Source organism: Eutrema salsugineum, unplaced genomic scaffold (assembly GCF_000478725.1).
Source record: "Eutrema salsugineum unplaced genomic scaffold, Eutsalg1_0 scaffold_4, whole genome shotgun sequence".
NCBI lineage: Eukaryota > Viridiplantae > Streptophyta > Magnoliopsida > Brassicales > Brassicaceae > Eutrema > Eutrema salsugineum.
The window spans coordinates 8017738-8036492 of record NW_006256686.1 but is presented as its reverse complement, the minus strand read 5'-3'; the positions used below and the strand labels follow the sequence as shown (position 1 = coordinate 8036492).

General features: G+C 38.7%; 3 protein-coding genes and 1 pseudogene across 3 annotated transcripts; 1 reads left to right on the top strand and 3 right to left on the bottom strand.

Moving 5' to 3' along the window:
- Positions 1 to 441: 441 nt before the first annotated feature.
- LOC18013930 (UDP-glycosyltransferase 76E6) lies at positions 442 to 1851 on the bottom strand. Its single transcript, XM_024153854.1, has 2 exons — positions 1371 to 1851; positions 442 to 1289 (listed from the first exon to the last, which is right to left on the bottom strand). Exons 1-2 carry the CDS (start codon positions 1849 to 1851, stop codon positions 442 to 444), a joined length of 1329 nt encoding a protein of 442 aa, XP_024009622.1.
- A 2077-nt stretch (positions 1852 to 3928) lies between these two features.
- On the bottom strand, positions 3929 to 4751 carry LOC112084442 (annotated as a pseudogene).
- Positions 4752 to 12655: 7904 nt separating this feature from the next.
- Positions 12656 to 13282, bottom strand: LOC18013989 (putative disease resistance RPP13-like protein 3). The gene has a single exon (XM_024153574.1). It carries the CDS (start codon positions 13280 to 13282, stop codon positions 12656 to 12658), a length of 627 nt encoding a protein of 208 aa, XP_024009342.1.
- A 2293-nt stretch (positions 13283 to 15575) lies between these two features.
- On the top strand, positions 15576 to 18088 carry LOC112084441. The gene is made up of 2 exons (XM_024153573.1): positions 15576 to 16806; positions 17886 to 18088. Exons 1-2 carry the CDS (start codon positions 15576 to 15578, stop codon positions 18086 to 18088), a joined length of 1434 nt encoding a protein of 477 aa, XP_024009341.1.
- Positions 18089 to 18755: the final 667 nt, after the last annotated feature.

Sequence of the window (18755 nt, the reverse complement as noted above, 5' to 3'; positions counted from 1 at the left end):
CAAGATCATGACTGATTGATCTCTTAAGTTGCATGAAATTCATTAGTCTGAAGTTTACGAGCTCATCAAATGCGTTGTATGAGGAGCCTCCAATTCTCTCAGAAGCTTTGAGCTTCTCTTTCAAACCAGTAGGTCTTCATGCATGGACTATCTTCATCAGTGATCAATCTCTTCACCATTCTCTTAACCTGTCCTCATTCTACTTCATATAAAAAGATAGTTCGAAATTTGACTTTTTTCTGATGGAACGATTCTACGTTGAGCAAACTACCAAAAGAGATACTCGTATTTTATTTGAGTTGCTTTTTACTTGGTAACTTGGATAAGAAAAACCACGTACTTATGAAATTTTGTACGATCAAGCTTGATCTAAACAATTTAATGATCTCTACTAATACATGAAATGCAGCTTCTCACTCTACATTCAGGTACTTAACGAGATCATCCAATGCTTTGTGTGAGGAGCCTCCACTTCTCACAGAGGCTTTGAGCTTCTCTTTTAAACCAAGGGCTCTTTTTCCTCATGTCAGCACCTACTTCACCCACAATCAACCTCTTCACAGCTTTTTCAACCTGTCCTCTTTCCACTTTACCTTCCAGCTGAATACCAATTCTCCACACACTCTCTATATACTTTGCGTTTAGCTTCTGCTCACCAATAAAAGGCATGCAAATCATTGGAACTCCTTCCACAATGCTCTCGAGCGTTGAGTTCCATCCACAATGGCTCCAGAACCCTCCCACTGCAGGATGTCCAAGTACTTCTATTTGTGGTGCCCATTTCACTATGTATCCCTTTTCTGAGACTATCTTACTAACTTCCTCTGGAAATGACTCTATCCATTCTGAACCGGAGATAGAACCCGGTCGGATGACCCACAAGAAAGGTTGGTTGCTATTAGACAATCCACAAACCATCTCCAAGAATTCCTTGGTTTGCATCTGAGCTACGCTTCCAATGCTTATGTATATAACTGACCTTGGTTTCTGCTTGTTCAGCCATCCAATGCAGCTCCTGTCTTCTTGCAGTAAACTAGAATACGTTGAAGCTAAAATGTGAAGAGGGCCTAATGGGTACACTGGAATTCCGAGTTCTTGTTGCAGCCATGACAGAGAAGAGTTCTCTAGACAGCTCACCGTATTGATGATAACAGCGGAAGCTGTTCTTTTGTTGACTATCTCTCTACAGAACTTAAAATATGGTTCTAATGGCCCCACTCCTGAAGCCGGTAAGTCTTTGTATTTTAATGGATGCAAATTTTTCACCACCTTGTCCTGCACTTCAGGATCTGTTAAGTATATATATTAAAAAAAAAATGGTTTAGTCCAACAAGTCTTTCAAGGTGGGTTATAAAGCTAGTTTTAGGTACCTTCCATGTCGATCAAGAACTTCTTGGCATTGAGTTTGCTTAAAACACTGCAGCAAACTTTATGTGTAGCAGTTGTAGTGCTGAAAATGATACTTGGAAGGTTGAACTCCTTAGCTGCAGCTTCACAGAAGTACATGAGCTCGTCGTAGACGATACATGCTATATCATTGCCTTGTTGTAGCAACAACTGAGCTATACAGTCCTTGAAGCTAGCCTCACTGGTTTTGTTGAGCTTCATCAGAAACTCGATAACTCCTAGGCGCTCAACTTCAGACTCTGGTAAGCTTTCTGGTATGGTAATAAATTGAAAACCAGAGGAGTGGTTCGAAGACGAGCTTACTTGATTAAATTCTCCCTGAACAACTGTAATTGAGAAGCCTTTCAAGCTAAGGGCTTTCCCGAGTTGCATCATTGGAGTCATATGTCCTTGTGCTGGAGGTGAAACTAACACTATCCTTCTCTTCCCTTCCCTTTTCTCCATTACTTAACCTCTCTCTCTCTCTCTCTCTCTCTCTCTCTCTCTCTCTCTCTCTCTCTCTCTCTCTCTCTCTCTCTCTCTCTCTCTCTCTCTCTCTCTCTCTCTCTCTCTCTCTCTCTCTCTCTCTCTCTCTCTCTCTCTCTCTCTCTCTCTCTCTCTCTCTCTCTCTCTCTCTCTCTCTCTCTCTCTCACACACATATATCAGCGCAAAAACATCTCAAATAAGGAATCTTTATTAATATTATTAAAACCCCATAAGCAAAGGATTCTACAATCTTCCAGAGGAGAAATATGTTATACAATCACGTGTGTCATGCGTTCACTACTCACGTCACACAAAAGGTCAACCGTTTTAATTGTTTGTTTTCACGGAGAGTTGGTAATTACAATTAATTAATCTATCAAAAAGAGCTTCTAGCTAGTCTTCTCTATTTTTTTTTTTCCTTTTTTCTCTCTAATTTGATTTGTTCTCTGTGACATTACATAACAACGTTATGCTTAATTTAATTTGCTTGAGAAGGTGAAAGCCCCTTTGGATATTAAAGTTTTAACAAACGGATATGATGTTAACTGTTAACACATGCAAAGATATTTTCAAATCATGATGCAATTATTGGATTAAAAGGAACATCCTTTGTATACCAATAATTATTTTTGGTTGGTATACAATTTAAGATTAGGCTCCTTCAATTATCATTTGCTGATCATGCAATATATATTTGTTTCGTTCTTCCATGACTTGATAAAAGTTTGGATATTTCCTCTGTTTCTAGTAAGTTTATGACTGCCCCCATGAATGATCTTGCAAATTAGGTATACATCAGTTCATGGTCATATAAGAAACTTACATTCCTTCACCAGAAGACAGTAGATAATTCAGATAAATCAGTTTCTTGCATTTCGTTTGGGTCTTCTTTGGCTAGGAGATGGATTTTCTCACCACAAAACTGCCAAAAGAAATCATTCTATTTTGAGAAAACTGCATAAAAGGAACCCTGTATCCTGATTTGAATTGCTTTTCTTTCAATATGTAAAATACCCTAACTTGCCCTCTATCTTCCTAAATTCCCTGACAGTACTATTTCAGGAGCTTTCGGTAAGTGAACTGAATCTTAGCACAAGGGTCGTCGTTTTAGTTATTGAAGTAGTTTTCAGCGGCTGCTAAGCCTTTAGTCTTGGCAAGAAGATTCAAGCGAGCTCCGTTGTGGAATACAGAAAAAAGCCATTTTTTCTCTCCATCCACTCATAAATCTGTACATTATTGCTAGCATTATATATAACGCAATGTATGTATATGGTATAACTACAGCTCCAAAAAAAAAAAAAAAAAAAGAAAAAAACACATGAAGCTTCACAACATGGATCTTTCCTCTGTTTCCAATAGATTTATGAGTTATCCCACGAATGGTCCTTTATATATATAAGGTCTGTTTCCTCTTGTAACATGGTCTTTCATAACTCTAATTGTGTTCATGGTCATGTAAGGAACTTACGTTCCTTCACCAGAAGACAATACAAATTTTTAAAAAATCGGTTTCTTGCATTTCGTTTTGGTCATGTCTGTAGGAGGCCTTCTTTGTCTAGGCGACGGAATGTTTTACCACAAAACGGCCAAAGGAGATCATTTTATTTTGAGAGAACTGCGTACAGTGATAATTGAATTTGATTTGAATTGTTTCATAACAAACCATGTACTGTACTTTTGTAAATTTTGCAAGACCAAACTTGACCAGTAGAATCAAGCTCAAGCTTGATCTTTTATGTTGCATGATAAAGATTCTAAACATGAAGAACTCTATATTTAGGATCAATACTTTGAATTCAAGCATATTTTCACCCTGTCTCTAAGTAGTTGACGAGCTTTCTCAATGCGTTGTTTGAGGAACCCTCCACTTCTTATAGAGGCTTTGGGCTTCGCTTTTAAAACAAGGGCTGCATTTCCATCATCCATAATCAACCTCTTCACAGCCCTCTCAACCCCCTCTTCTTTCCAGTTTACCTTGAATATGAATCCCTAAACTTTAAACAGTCTCTATATACTTTGCGTTTAACTTCTATTCGCCAGTAAAAGGCCAGAAAATCATTGGAACTCCTTCCACAATGCTCTCAAGCGTTGAGTTCCATCCACAATGGCTCCAGAAGCCTCCCACTGCAAGATGTGCAAGTACTTCACTTTGGATCCCCATTTAACAATGTATCCCTTTTCTGGGACCATTTTACTGACTTCCTCTGGCAATATCTCGGAGATGACCCACAGGAAAGGTTGGTTGCTATCACACAATCCCCAAAAATCTCCTAAAATCGCTCCAGTGGCCCCATTCCTGATCGTTGGTAGGTCTCTGTATCTCAATGATATAAATGTTCCACCAACATTGTCTTGCACTTCAGGATCTAAAAAGTATTTTTTTAAAAAAAAAAAAAAAGACAAAAAAACCTCTGTTGAATAACAGAACATGGTTCAGAATGGGTAAAAATCTGGTCTTAGGAACCTTTAATGTCGATCAAGAACTTCTTGGCATTGAGTCTGCTTAAAACACAGCCACAAACACTAACAGTGATGAATATGACACTGGGGAGCTTGAACTTCTTAGCTGCAGCTCTAAAGAAATACATGAGCTTGTCATAGATGATACATGCGATGTCATTGCCTTGTTGGTTTTGTTGAGGTTCATCAGAAACTCGACTGGTCCAAATGTCTTGAGTTGAGACACTCGTAAGATTTCTTGTATGGTGACAAATTCATAGCCAGGGAAGTGGTTTAGTCGATTGAATTCTCTCTAAACAACTGTAACTAAGAAGCCTCTCAAACTGAGGGCTTTCCCAAATTTCATAAAGGGAGTTACATGTCCCAGTGCTAGAAATGGAAGTAACAATATCTTTCTCATCTCTGCCCTTTTCTCCATCACTTAACCCTTCTCTCTCTCATTCTCAATGAAAAATATCTCTAAATAATTGATCCGTATTATTATTAAAATTCCATTAGCAATGGATTCTACAATCTTCCTGATAAGACTATGCCATAAAATTTAATTTTCCTCAAAAGCCAACTAATGGTTTCTTTTAAAAAGCATTAACATTGCAGTGTGTTGGAGATTCATGCGCTCACTACTGACGTCACACAAAAGGTCAATGGTTTTTTGTGTATGTTTATCTATGCACATGTGACATTACAGACCACCCTTAAATTTCATTGTTGTGATGGTAATGGCCCTTTTGGATATATCCTCAAAAATATCAACAAGCACTTCCTTGGCAGAGAAGATCTCAACACATCCAAAATGAATGATTCTCATATCATGGCGCAGTTTATTTGATTGAAGAGAACAGTCTTTTTCTTAATCAGTTGACCCATCATGGTTATAGGTTGTGAAAAATAAAGACCACACACAAATAAAATTCACAAGATAAATCCACCATAACTTCTGGTTTTGATATTAGTATATTACCTTCTTGAACAAGTTAACTTCTGGTGTGTAGAGGATCAAGAAACGCCCGCAATCGATCAGGGATCATCAGCTTCATGTTTCGTCCTCTGGTTCTCAGTTTCAGCTCCATTAAACTAGGCATGGCATCTTCTTCGATATGCAACTCATCTAATCCGTCGATGTAAAACGCAAGTTTCCTCAGCCTACCAAAACCTTGTTCGCTGATCCCACTACAAGAAAACAGAGGTGTAGCGACACCAAAATCAATCGCTAAACAGTCGCTAAATATAACTGATTTCTCACTGAACAGAGTAGTCGCTAATTTGTCGTCGCTAATTTAATCAGTCGCCAAATAGTCGGCCATTCGCGACTGACTGGTGACGGATGTGTCGTGACGAAGAGCAGTCGTTATGCAGTCGCTAATTAGACGCTACAGTAGCGACTGAATAACGACTAATTTAACGACCAATTACCGACTGTAAGGTCATCGTAAAAAGGTCGCCATGTCTTAGTCGCTAATTAGTTGCTACATTTGGCGACCGTTGTACTACTAATACGTAGTAGAGAAGAAGTCGCCAATTATTAGTCGCGAATCCGTAGCTGGAATTAGCGATAGAATAACGACTGTTTTGTAACTATCGTAGCGACTAAATCACGACTCCAGTGATTTGTACATGTTTATTCGTGATGATTTAGCGACTGATTAGCGACGTAGTTGTGACTAAATAACGACTGTCTTGCTACTCTTTTTGGTAGTTGATTTCTTGTTTGGTTATGCGATTTGATCCACCTATTTTCATTTGATTCAGTTTTTACATTTTCATCTAAACATCATATACAACAAAGATAATAGCATAAGAAGAAATATATTACATAAAACAAACATACATTGTTCAACTAGGTGCAAAATAAAAATGGTTACATATTCAACCATTGACATAAGTTCCAAAAGATAATAAAAGTGATGAGATACATAGAACAACAAACAGAGACTTAGAAGAACCTATGTGGCTGGCGACGAAGAAGTGTTTGGATTAGAGGTTGGAGCTGCAGTTTGTTGAGCTGAAGGCATCCCATCAATTGGAGGGGTTTGATTTGCAGACAAGAAATCCAAGAACCTAGGATCAGTTTCAGTTAAATACCTTTCCACAAGAGATAGTTTGTCGAGCTTGGCTTGCTGCTCAGCAGAAACTTTGGCAAGCTCTGCTTCACGCCTTAAGTTCTCTGCAGCTTGTTCTTCTATTAGGCGCTGAGCTTCTTGAAGCTGTTCTTCTAGACCCCTGTATGTTGAACAGATTACTGGGTATTTCCTCTTTCCATTGATTGACTGTGAGAGGCTTCCAATCCCATAAGGGATTCCTCTTTCATTTGTGAAAGTAGACTGCAAAAACGAAATGAAGATGTCAACTTCTTGAAATCCAAAGAATCATAAAACATTGTAAAACAAAACACAAACAAAAAACAATGTTTTACCTGCAGAAATAGCTCATTCTCCTCCTCTACGGATAGCTCCACAGCCGGTGAAGTACCATCAGAAGTCTCTGAGTCAATCCCGAGGTCAGCCAACTTGGCTTCCAGGTTCCTCTTGTATGCTTCAGCCACAGACTTGGACTTCCGGTCTACAAATGTCCCATCTGATTTGGTATGAGTCTTGATAAATACTTCACCAAGACTCACAGGTCTTCCCAACTCTTCTTCCTGAATGAAAAACAATAACAATGTGAAGAAAACAGAGAAATGATGGAATGTTTATACTGAGTGATTAGTAAAGATACTTACCATTTCTTGTTGGATTTGTAGGTAGGACTTCTGGCCTGAGAAGTGGACGTGAGGACCAAGACCCTTACGGTCAGACATACGAGCAGCAGAAGTGGTTGCACTCTTCTCCTTGGCTTCTTCAGTGTCCCAGTATTCGTTCATCTGTTTCCAGAGTGTATCTCCAATCCAATTCGGTTGGTCTCCAGAAGTCTTTGCCTTGCTCACCATATCTTTCATCCGGTTTAGACAGATGGACTCAAATTTTTCTTGAACCACACTGGTTACTAAGGAGTCCCATCTGTGTGTTTTCTACGACATAAAGAGAAGAGGATGTTTAGTGAGCAATATAAAAAACCCATATGACACATTAAAGACTCTTATGAACAGAAAACATTACCGCAAATTCAATGAAAAACCGTTCTTGTCTGTCCCGAGGCACACAGGTCCAACTATAGAATGGTCCATCAAACTTATTTGTAAAGATTTTGGTAATCTTTCGGGTCAGTTTTGACTTGTCACGGCCAAACCTACACACTCAGTAAAAAACAAGGAAGAAGTTACCAAATAAACCAAAATAAAGCAAACAAGAGACAAGTATCAAAAAAATAACAAGCCAAAGTATATAACAACCTAAGTCCACACAAAAACAAAAACAAGCACACAAGCACTAAACCTAAGCTAAATAATACTAAGTCCAGAACATAAGATACACAACCGGTGAAAGAAAAGTAATAAGTCCACAACATAAGCTAAACATCCAAGTCCACACAATAACAAACACAAGTACACAAGCACTAAACCTAAGCTAAATAATACTAAGTCCACACATTTAATCCACATGATAATCAAACACAAGCTATACATCTATTCCACAACGATAATCAAACAAATGTACACATCTAATCCACACGATAATCAAACAAAGCTACAAAAATATCTAAAGTAAGCAAAATCAGATAAGAATGAAAAGGCATACCACATTGTATTTGGCTTCGGTATGGGAGAAAGGACAGTCGTAAAAGCTTCCCTGCCAGGCTGATTGAGCAACGCATTGAGAATCCTCTGATGGTCTTCCGCGAGAGTGGGTGGGACTAGAGCTTCTTCACCATCGTGGTGACCTTCATGCGAGTGAGAGTAGGTTGGTTGAGCCGGTGGAGAGGTTTGTTCCTCACTCAGTGCGGGTTGGTGTTGAGAGTTAGCCGACGTCCGTGGTTGACTAGGTGCAGAGGAGCGAGGTTGAAGTGTTGCAGAGGAGCGATGTTGAACCGGGGCAGAAGAGTGATGCTGAATCGGTGGAGAGGAGTGACGGTGAGGTGGTGCTGACGATTGATGTTGAAGCGGTGGAGAAGAGCTATCGAATAGTTGCATCGGTGGGGGATAATCTCTAACAGAGATTAATGGTGGCTTCGTCGGTTGAAGAGGTGGTGGCGATTGGCTACTGTTCGCCGGAGTGAACTCATACTGGGGTGGCAGAGTGTTCGGCTGTCTCGCATTCGATGTACTCGCACCGCCTCTTTTTCCACCTCTCTTGTATCGCCGACCAGCCATGGAGTTGAATTGATTTTGGTGGATTAGGGTTTCGTTGGAGAGATGGATTAGAACAAAAAAGGTTTACGGTTCGAGTTTAGATCGATCGACTGCAGAAGGAAATCGATCGGAGAAGAAGATGGAGTGGAGAAGAAGATGGATTGGAGAAGAAGATGGATTGCAAAAGGAAATCGTGTGGAGAAGAGAAGGAAATTTGGGGATTAGGGTTTTCTCGCGAAATGAAAGAGAATCGGGGTGTTTAGGGTGTAGTTGTTGGGCCAGGACTCGTGTTTTTGGGCCTTTTCTTGGGTTTTAGGGTGTAAAATATTTTGTGGGGGGGGGGGAAAGTCGAGCCAAATTTAAGGGGGGGAGGGAAATTTTGGGCCAAATTTAGGGGGGGAAAGTTTTGGGCCAAATTTATTGGAGGGAAATTTTGGGTTTAGAAAATTTAAGGGGGAAATTTTGGGGAGTTTTAAATTTTAAGGAGGGAATTTTTTGTGGGTTAAAAATGTAAGGAGGTAATTTTGGGAGTTTTTAAAATTTGCTAAGATAATTAGGTCTAAATATTATCTTACATGCAAAATATATAACATAAATATTTAGTTTACAAGAAAATGTTACATAAATTAGTAAGGCTCATCTTCATCTTCATCATCATCATCAGATGACGATAAATTACACAGAAGTTCATCTTCCAGTTCTGCATCTTCGACATCAAAATCAAGGTTTTTGGGGTTTAATCCGAGTACTCGATTCTCTATTACGAGATCTTCAATTGTAGTCCGCATTACAGCATCATCATTTATTTGTTGTAAAAGAGTTGGTTCTTTCTCTTCATATTATCCAGAAATATTTCCTCTCGGATTCACTTTCACCACGTTTAGCCACAATTGCTTTGGTTTTTTCCGGTATGGATATGGGATATAACAAACTTGATCTGCTTGAGATGCTGTGCAATATCAACAAAAAAGGTCATTGAGAAACTCATGTCTCCATTTTTTAAAGTTAGGGTATACATACATACCTAGTATAAATGGTTCGTACTTATTGTATCTTCGTGAAGAATTAACATCTACAATGCCGCCATTGTTCCTTCGAGTGCCTCTACCGATAACTGGGTCATACCAGTAACATTTAAATAGTGTGATTTTCAGATTTGTCATCCCCACATACTCAATTTGTATGTTATCCGTTAAGATTCCATAGAAATCAGCTTCATCAGACGCATCCGTATAATTTTCTCCTTTTACACTTATCCCATAGTTACATGTTTTTCGTCCCACACCATGACTCTGCGTATGAAACAAATATCCTCTGGTAAAATAGATGGGCCATGTTTTAGCCTTGTTCACGGGTCCGTGCACTATGTCTTGAACCCAATCAGGAAAAGGATTTGTGGTATTCCAGTAAGTAACCTGCATATATGAACGAACATTTTATATATGGTTGTCAAATTAAAATTGAGTTATGAATTAGAGTAAGACATACGTAATCTTTGACCCAGGATGGATATTCGTCAGCCCGTTTTGCGGAGAGATCTTTTTCAGAGAGATCTGGATATTTGGCGCATATATAGTCTTCAAACATCCTATATAAGACCGATATATATTTTATATGATAAATCATGTATATTCTATTAAAACATAAACTAAAAAATGAAAACTAAAATATACCGCTCAAAAGGCTGAAAATACTCGCAATTTCGTAAAATGTATGCATGTGCTATTTGATGGTCTAATTCTGATAGCCATATCTCGTGCATTTGTCCACTTGGACGACCGACATGAATAAATATATCTGGAACTCCTGGAACGTCAAATACGGGGACTTCACCTTCATTGAGTCTTGTTAACCTGCCCAAATTATGAGATGAACTTAATTTGTTTGATCCAGGATGTATATTAAATCTGTAAATTTAATGTGGACAGGACACCTTGATTTTGTTTGTATATGTGCGGCAAAATAGTGTTCTGTGAAATAAGCAATCTCGTCATTGATATACGATTCAACAATCGATCCTGAAGCATATCGTTTGTTCTTATAAGGGGTCAATATCACAGGCCATAATGAATGATTACGAGACATGCCAAATGGATTGAACCCATCTGTACATAATCCAAGATAAACATTAAGTGGTTCTTCGGCAAACTGTGGATGTAGATCTTGAAAATATTTCCATTCTGCAGCATCAGATGGATGTGACATTTCTCCCTCCTTCGCATGGTGTTCAGCATGCCATCTCATTGTCGATGCTGTCTTCTCGTTCTGATACATTCTCTTGAATCTATCGGCTATAGGCAGATACCACATACGACTATATGGTATTTTATTTCGTGATCGTCGTCCTTCGTTAGGCTTATATCTTGGTGCTTGGCAAAATTTACATTTCTCCCAATGCTCATCCTCTTTCCAGAAGATCATACAATTGTTGATACAAACATCAATTTTATGAAAGGGAAGGCCCAGATTTCCCATCAATTTCTCTGTCTCGTAATGAGAACTTGTTGCTTGATTTCCGTCTGGTAAATACTCTGAAAACAATGAAGCCCATGAATCCACACACTTTTCACTCATGTTATAATCTGCCTTATTTTGCATAAACCGAGCAGCTAAGGATAACTGTGAGTGACATTAATGACAACCATCATATAATGGTTTTTTCCAGCTTCTAACAAGTCGTAAAACTTTTGGGGATGGTTGCGTACGGGTTCTTGTACATTTTCATTACTTTCATCTAGACAATCACTATTATCTGGATGATAATAATCACAAAATGCATCATTAACCATATCTGCATATCTATCTTCAACTACATTATCCATTTGTTCTTCACTCCCACTTAACTGAGTTGTATTAACATAAATATTTCCACAATCCATAGTGATTTCTTCTCCATGCTTGTACCAAACATAATAATCTGGCATGAATCATTTACTGTATAGATGACTCCAAATTTTTCTCCCTGACAAAAACTTGTTGTTTTTGCACTGACTACAAGGGCAGTAAAATTTACCCCCATTACTTTGCGTTATGGACTGATTATTTGCAAAGTTCATGAATTGCTCCACCCCAGCTTTAAACTCATCCGAAAAATTACCCGTCTCTTTATTGATCCGTTTATACATCCACTCTCTATAATTATTATAGTTATAATTTTCAGACATATTTTATGATAAAGAAAAACTTTCTTTATCACAAAGTCTAAATTATAACTCTTTTTTTTTAAACCTTTTTTAAGAACTCAATCTCAAAAATAAGTACCAGAGGAATTTTATGGTACAGCTAACAAAAAAGCTAGCACACTTGTTGATGATGGTAAAATGGGTTTGGGGTTCATATATATAGAAAAATTTGCAACTCAAATGTGACGGCTTAGCCACTAATTTGCGACTCCTAACGGTCAGTCGCAAAAAACCGGTATACTTGCCTGAAAACGTATTACACGTGTCTTATTTTTGCGATTCGCCGCACAAGTCGTAAGGTAGTCGCTAATTAGCGACTGAATTACTACTTCCTTTTCGTGACTGAAATAAAGTCGCAAATCAGTCGCTAATCTACGACAATTTGGCGACGGAATTATTAGTCGCCATTTAGCGACTGCGTGGCGACTGGTTTTTTGTTGTCGTTTTTTCGTCGCAAAGCAATCGCTAATCCGTCATAAATATTAGCGACTACATATTCAGTAGCAAAATGTAGTCGGTTATTTACTGTTTTCCTGTAGTGTCCTCATCTTTTCTCCCGAGTAATAACAAGAATCCAAGACTACATTTTCCAGTCTCTGCAGTTTCTTTAACGCAGGCATTGGGTCTTCCTCTAGATGTAATCCAATAAGCGTTAGAGACTCAAGACTAGGAAATATCAAATCCATGTCTTGGGGAAGACTCTTTATGTGGCAACGCAGTGTCAACTCGACTAGGGTTTGTAATCGAACTGCTTCTTCCAGTTCTGATGATAACCTGAAGGTGGGTACCTTCAGTGTGAGGACACGAAGTTTGTCAGTTTAGAGAAGGAAGCCAAGTCCAAAGGAACTCTTTTCTGAGCAACCCACACGGAGTCGTAGATTTCCAAATCTCGGAGATTTATGAGCAGCTCATGTTTCAGTTTGCTCCAGCTGTAGGAGGAGATATAGACCTCAAGGTCTGAAGGTTTACTGCATTTCCTATTAGCAAATCGCCAGCGAATCTTCCCATGAGATGCCTCAGTGATGTGAGCGAGCGGAGATCAATTACTTGTCTAAAGGAGTCATTGCCTGAGTCATCTAGGGTCTGCAAAAACCGTAGGTTGGAGATAAAAACTGGCAAATTGCTGATACATGTATCAGCGATCCCAAGGTATCTCAAGTGGATTAATTCTCCGATCACATCTGGTACATGAAGCCCTCCAAGATGAAGCACTCGAAGTAACTTCAGTTTCAAGGTAATGTGTTTTGTCAAACCCCACATTGTTCCATTTCTTTCTCCGAAGAACAAGAAGGATCGCATCCGTTTGTTCACACGTATCTCGCACGAGTAGGGATCCATACGATGGTGAACTGCTTCCCTTCTGCAAGTAGGGGAAGAATGATGGTCTTTATATATATGTACAAAGTTGAGCTCTCTTGCTTTCTTGATGGCCACGTCTCTTAGAAGATCATGGATTCTACAAGACATCACTTTTCCTCTCTCTCTTCTCACTGCTTCCACTAGGCTTCTGTCTATCAACACTTCCATATAACACCAAGCCATGTCTTCCATCATCATCTATTCATCCTCTTGTATAAACCCTTCTGCCACAAGTAACTGTATCAACTTCTCTATGTCGATCTCATAGTCCTCTGGGAAGATGCTAAGGTAAAGAAAGCATAGTTTAAACTCTTGTCGCAGCTCTTTGAAGCTCAAATCAAAAACAGTGGAAACGTGTATGGAGTCTTCCTTTAGGCGTCGCCAGAAACTAGCACACACATCATTCCACTCGTTTGGCCTTTTCCTAGACATAAGACCAGCAAGAACGACTATAGCAAGCGGTAATCCATGGCATTTTGAATCATTTCTTTTCCGATATTTCGTAGATCTTCATCTACCCATTGCATATTCTTGAATGCTTTCTGCTCAAACAATTTCCAGCCTTCTTCAGACTCTCCCACGCTTCCCTGTCCCAAATATCATCTACTACCACCAGATATCTTTTTCCTTCTAGAAGTCTGTGTAGGTAAACTTCTAAGTCCTCCTCTGCAAGAATCCTGATCTTTTCCAAGTCTTCCTCCGAAGCTACTCCTAAAGACCTTATGATTCTCAGAAGCATCTCTTTAGTCTTATATTTTTGGGAAACAGAGGTCCACGTGCAGTAATCAAATCTTGCCTTCACATCTTCAGAGTTATAAAGCTTCCTAGCTAGAGCAGTCTTTCCGAGACCTCCCCATTCCAAAAATGGAGATCATACATCTATTATGATCTCCATCAACATCAAGAAGCTTTGCCAAACGAATCTTAGCATCATCTTCTAAACCAACTACAATCTCTTCCTGGTCAACAGATCGAGCACGTCGAAGCTGCTTCACCTTCCTTAAACTTGAAGTATTCTCTCTTGTTCGAGGCTCATTGAAGCTGCCTATGCCATAAGTCTCCCGCTTGCGAGTAACATCCAAGATTCTCCTCTTGAGGGTTCTGATATCACTAACTATACTGTACGCATCCATCTTCTCTCCTAGTTTGTTGGTCAACTTCATCAAGCCTCGCCTTTGTGACCTTTCTTCGGCTTTCACGTAATAGCTATCCAAAACGTCTTCACTACAGAAAACATGAAATTAGCGACTGCCATTTACGACGGATAAAACAGTCGTAAATAGTTCCGACTGTTTAGCGACTGTTTTACGTCTAACTAATGTAATTTAGTCGTAAAAGGGTCGCTGATTTGTTGCCAATTAAAACAGTTGTAATTTGGTCGTTAATTAACGACTACACTGCAACTTGTACGGCGGGTCGCATAATTTATAACACGTGTTATGACTTTTTTGGTAGGTGTACCGGTTTTTTGCGGCTAAAACTGTGCAGTCGCAGTTTAGTCGGAAAATAGTAGCAATGTAGTCGCAAATTTTTCTATATATACAGCACAACGCATCTCTCTTCCATTCATTCACAAACACAAGCTCTGAAATTCTGAGAGCGTTTCTAAGATATAATGTCTGGAAATTTCAATAATAATAGTAATAGAGAGTGGATGTATAGACGGATCGATGAAGAGACGGGAAATTTCTCAACGGAATTTGTTTCCGGGGTGGAACAATTTATGAATTTTGCAAACAACCAAACGCTAGCACAGAGTAATGGTGGTAAATTTTACTGTCCTTGTAGTGTTTGCAAAAATAATAAATTTTTGCCGGGGAACAAAATTTGGAATCATCTGTACAGTAAAGGGTTCATGCCAGATTACTATATTTGGTATAAGCATGGGGAAGAAATTACTATGGATTATGGAACTAGTTATGGTAATACAACTCATTTAAGTTGGAGTGAAGAAGATGTGGGTAATGTAGTAGGAGATAGATATGTGGATATGGTGAATGATGCATTTCATGGTAATTATCATCAAGATGATAGTTATCAGAATGTACGTAACCATCCTCAACAATTTTACGATTTGTTAGAAGCTGGGAAAAAACCATTATATGATGGTTGTCATGAAGGTCACTCGCAGTTATCTTTAGCTGCTCGGTTCATGCAAAATAAGGTAGATTATAATATGAGTGAAAAGTGTGTGGATTCGTGGGCATCTTTTTTTACGGAGTATTTACCAGAAGGAAATCAGTCAACCAAGTCACATTACGAGACAGAGAAATTGATGGGAAATTTGGGGCTTCCGTTTCATAAAATCGATGTTTGTATTAACAATTGTATGATCTTCTGGAAAGAAGATGAAATGTGGGAGGAGTGTAAATTTTATCAGTCACCCAGATATAAGCCTAACGAAGGACGACGTTCACGAACCAGAATACCATATAGTCGTATGTGGTATCTACCTATTGGTGATAGATTAAAGAGGATGTATCAGAGCCAGAAGACTGCAGCGGCAATGAGATGGCATGCTGAAAACCATGCAAAGGAGGGCAAAATGTGTCATCCCTGTGATGCTGCAGAGTGGAAATATTTTCAAGATCTACATCCCCAATTTGCTGAAGAACCCCGTAACGTGTATCTTGGGTTATGTACAGATGGATTCACTCCATTTGGCATGTCTCGTAATCATTCATTATGGCATGTGATCTTGACTCCTTATAATTTACCCCCTGGTATGTGCATGAAGACTGAGTACTTGTTCCTCACAATACTGAATTCTGGGCCAAATCATCCGCGTGCTAGTCTCGATATCTTCCTCCGACCTCTTATCGAGGAGTTAAAAGAATTATGGTCAACTGGAATCGATGCATACGATGTATCTTTGCAGCAGAATTTCAAACTAAAGGCTGTGCTGATGTGGACGATAAGCGACTTTCCGGCGTATGGCATGTTGTCAGGATGGACGACCCATGGTAGATTGGCTTGTCCAATTTGTATGGACGATACAAAGGCATTTTATCTGCCTAATGGAAGGAAGACGTGTTGGTTTGATTGTCATAGGAGGTTTCTCCCTCATGGTCATCCATTACGAAAGAATAGAAAAGACTTTTTGAAGGGTAGACACGCTATAAATGAGTCACCAACACAGTCTTTGACAGGTGAACAAGTTTATAGTGAGCGAATAGAAACTGTCAATCCTGCAAAAACGTCTGATTGCGGTGGAAACGGTCATGAAAAAAAGATGCCCGGATATGGGAAGTGGCATAACTGGCACAAAGAAAGTATATTTTGGGAGTTGCCTTACTGGAGGGACCTCAATCTCCGACATAATCTTGATGTGATGCATATAGAGAAGAATTTCTTTGATAACATCATGAATACTCTAATGAGTGTTGCGGGTAAATCAAAAGAAAATATCAAGTCAAGGTTGGATATAGAACGATTTTGTGATCGGGCACACTTACATCTTGCTGAAAATGGTCAAGCTCCTTTTCCAGTATACACATTGGAAGAAGCTGATAGAAGAAGATTATTGGAATGTGTGAAAGGGGTACAATTTCCTGACGGTTATGCGTCAGACTTAGCTGCTTGTGTTAATATAGAAAGAGGAAAGCTTTCCGGTATGAAGAGTCATGACTGCCATGTTTTTATGGAACGGCTACTTCCATTTATCTTTTCAGAACTCTTGGACCGTAATGTCCACCTAGCATTATCAGGTACTTTAGTCGATTTAATGGTACATACATGTAAAAGTTCTGATTATAGTAATTTATTCTGAATTGAACTTTCATATATCTAGGTATTGGAGGATTCTTTCGTGACTTATGTTCAAGAACTTTGCAAAAAAACAGGGTCCAAATCTTAAAACAAAACATAGTCCTAATCTTATGCAATTTGGAGAAGATTTTTCCACCATCATTTTTCGACGTAATGGAGCACTTGCCTATACATCTTCCTTATGAAGCTGAATTAGGAGGCCCCGTGCAGTATAGGTGGATGTATCCTTTTGAAAGGTTTTTTAAAAAAACTGAAAGCAAAAGTAAAAAATAAAAGATATGCATCAGGATCAATTGTTGAATCATATATCAATGACGAGATTGCTTATTTTACGGAGCATTACTTTTCCGATCATATACAAACGAAATCAAGGTAAAACTGTGAATTCATATTTATAATTAGTCTATAATGGCCAAGGTAATTTTACATTAATATGTGAATTCATTTTTATTATTAAATATTGCACAGGTTAACAAGATTTGACGAAGGTGAAGTCCCTATATATGATGTCCCCGGAGTTCCTAATATATTTACTCACGTAGGTCGGCCAAGTGGGCAAATGCATGAAATATGGCTTTCAGAAAAAGATCACAAAATTGCACATGCATATGTTTTGCGAAATTGCGATTACTTTCAACCCTTTGAGAGGTATATCGAATTTCATCCTTTTCAGATGTATAATCTAGTATCATTTCTAGTATCATTACTTACAACCCTTTATATATACAGGATGTTTGAGGATTATATTTGCACAAAATATCCACAACTCTCTGATAAAGAAGTCGCTAAAAAAAGAGCTGACGAATATCCTTCATGGATGAAGAATTATGTACGTTTTCTATATGATTACTAACTATGTACGTTTTCTATCAACAAATTAGTAATCTATATGATATAGTTCACGGACCAGTCAATAAAGCCAAAACTTGGCCTATTTACTTTACGAGAGGATATTTGTTTCATACACAGAACCATGGCAGAGGACGGAAGACATGTAACTTTGGAGTGTGTGTTAAAGGAGAACACTACACCGATGCATCTGATGAAGCTGATTTTTACGGGATCTTAACTGATATCATACAACTAGAGTATGAGGGGATGGCAAATTTGAAAATCACACTTTTCAAGTGTGAGTGGTATGACCCTTTAATTGGTAGAGGCACTCGAATGAGCAATGGTGGTGTCGTTGACGTTCTTTCATCAAGAAAGTACAACAAATAAGAACCATTTATTCTAGGTACCCATGATATATAAATATATAAATTTATATCTAACTCAATAAATATAATGATTATATATTCATTTGGTATTCATATTTGCATTCCACAGCCTCCCAAGCAGATCAAATATGTTATATTCCAGGGAAAGCGGCCAATACATGCCTCAACCGAGCGAACTGGTACCGTTTCCTGCCTGTACTTTTGAGCTGTGCCCACACGTACCTGAACTGTTTAAATTGTGTATAATCATGCCCAAACCTGTTTTTTTTTGTCATTTCCTGCATTGACTTTGCATCCGTTAGTCAACCCCGTCAAATTGTTAACGGGGAATGACTCAGCTGCCACGTTGGAAACCCTGTTGGAACGGGAACATGTGAATTTAATGATGCGACGTCGTTTTTGGAAATGCTAAAAAAAAATTTTGTAGCCGTAGCGGATCGAACCCACCACCACTCCCATGGAAGCAAACCCGGAAACCACTGGACCAATTGAATTATTTGATATTCTATCCATACCTTATGAATATATTTACACTCTTACAGCTATAATTAAACAAAGAAACAAACACGAAAAAGTTTGTCTCCTCGACACATCGAACCCAAGACCCCACACGTAAAAGCAAGCCCAGAAACCACTAGACCTATTGTGTAATTTGGTTTTCTATCGAT

Bases quoted from the DNA above. Each gene is read 5' to 3' on its own strand.
- LOC18013989 (XM_024153574.1), bottom strand. From the start codon at position 13,282: ATGGCTTGGTGTTATATGGAAGTGTTGATAGACAGAAGCCTAGTGGAA.
- LOC112084441 (XM_024153573.1), top strand. From the start codon at position 15,576: ATGTATCAGAGCCAGAAGACTGCAGCGGCAATGAGATGGCATGCTGAA. The intron at 16,807-17,885 runs GTACTTTAGTCG...TGTGTGTTAAAG, and splicing joins TGTCCACCTAGCATTATCAG to GAGAACACTACACCGATGCA.
- LOC18013930 (XM_024153854.1), bottom strand. From the start codon at position 1,851: ATGGAGAAAAGGGAAGGGAAGAGAAGGATAGTGTTAGTTTCACCTCCA. The intron at 1,290-1,370 runs GTACCTAAAACT...TATACTTAACAG, and splicing joins GTTCTTGATCGACATGGAAG to ATCCTGAAGTGCAGGACAAG.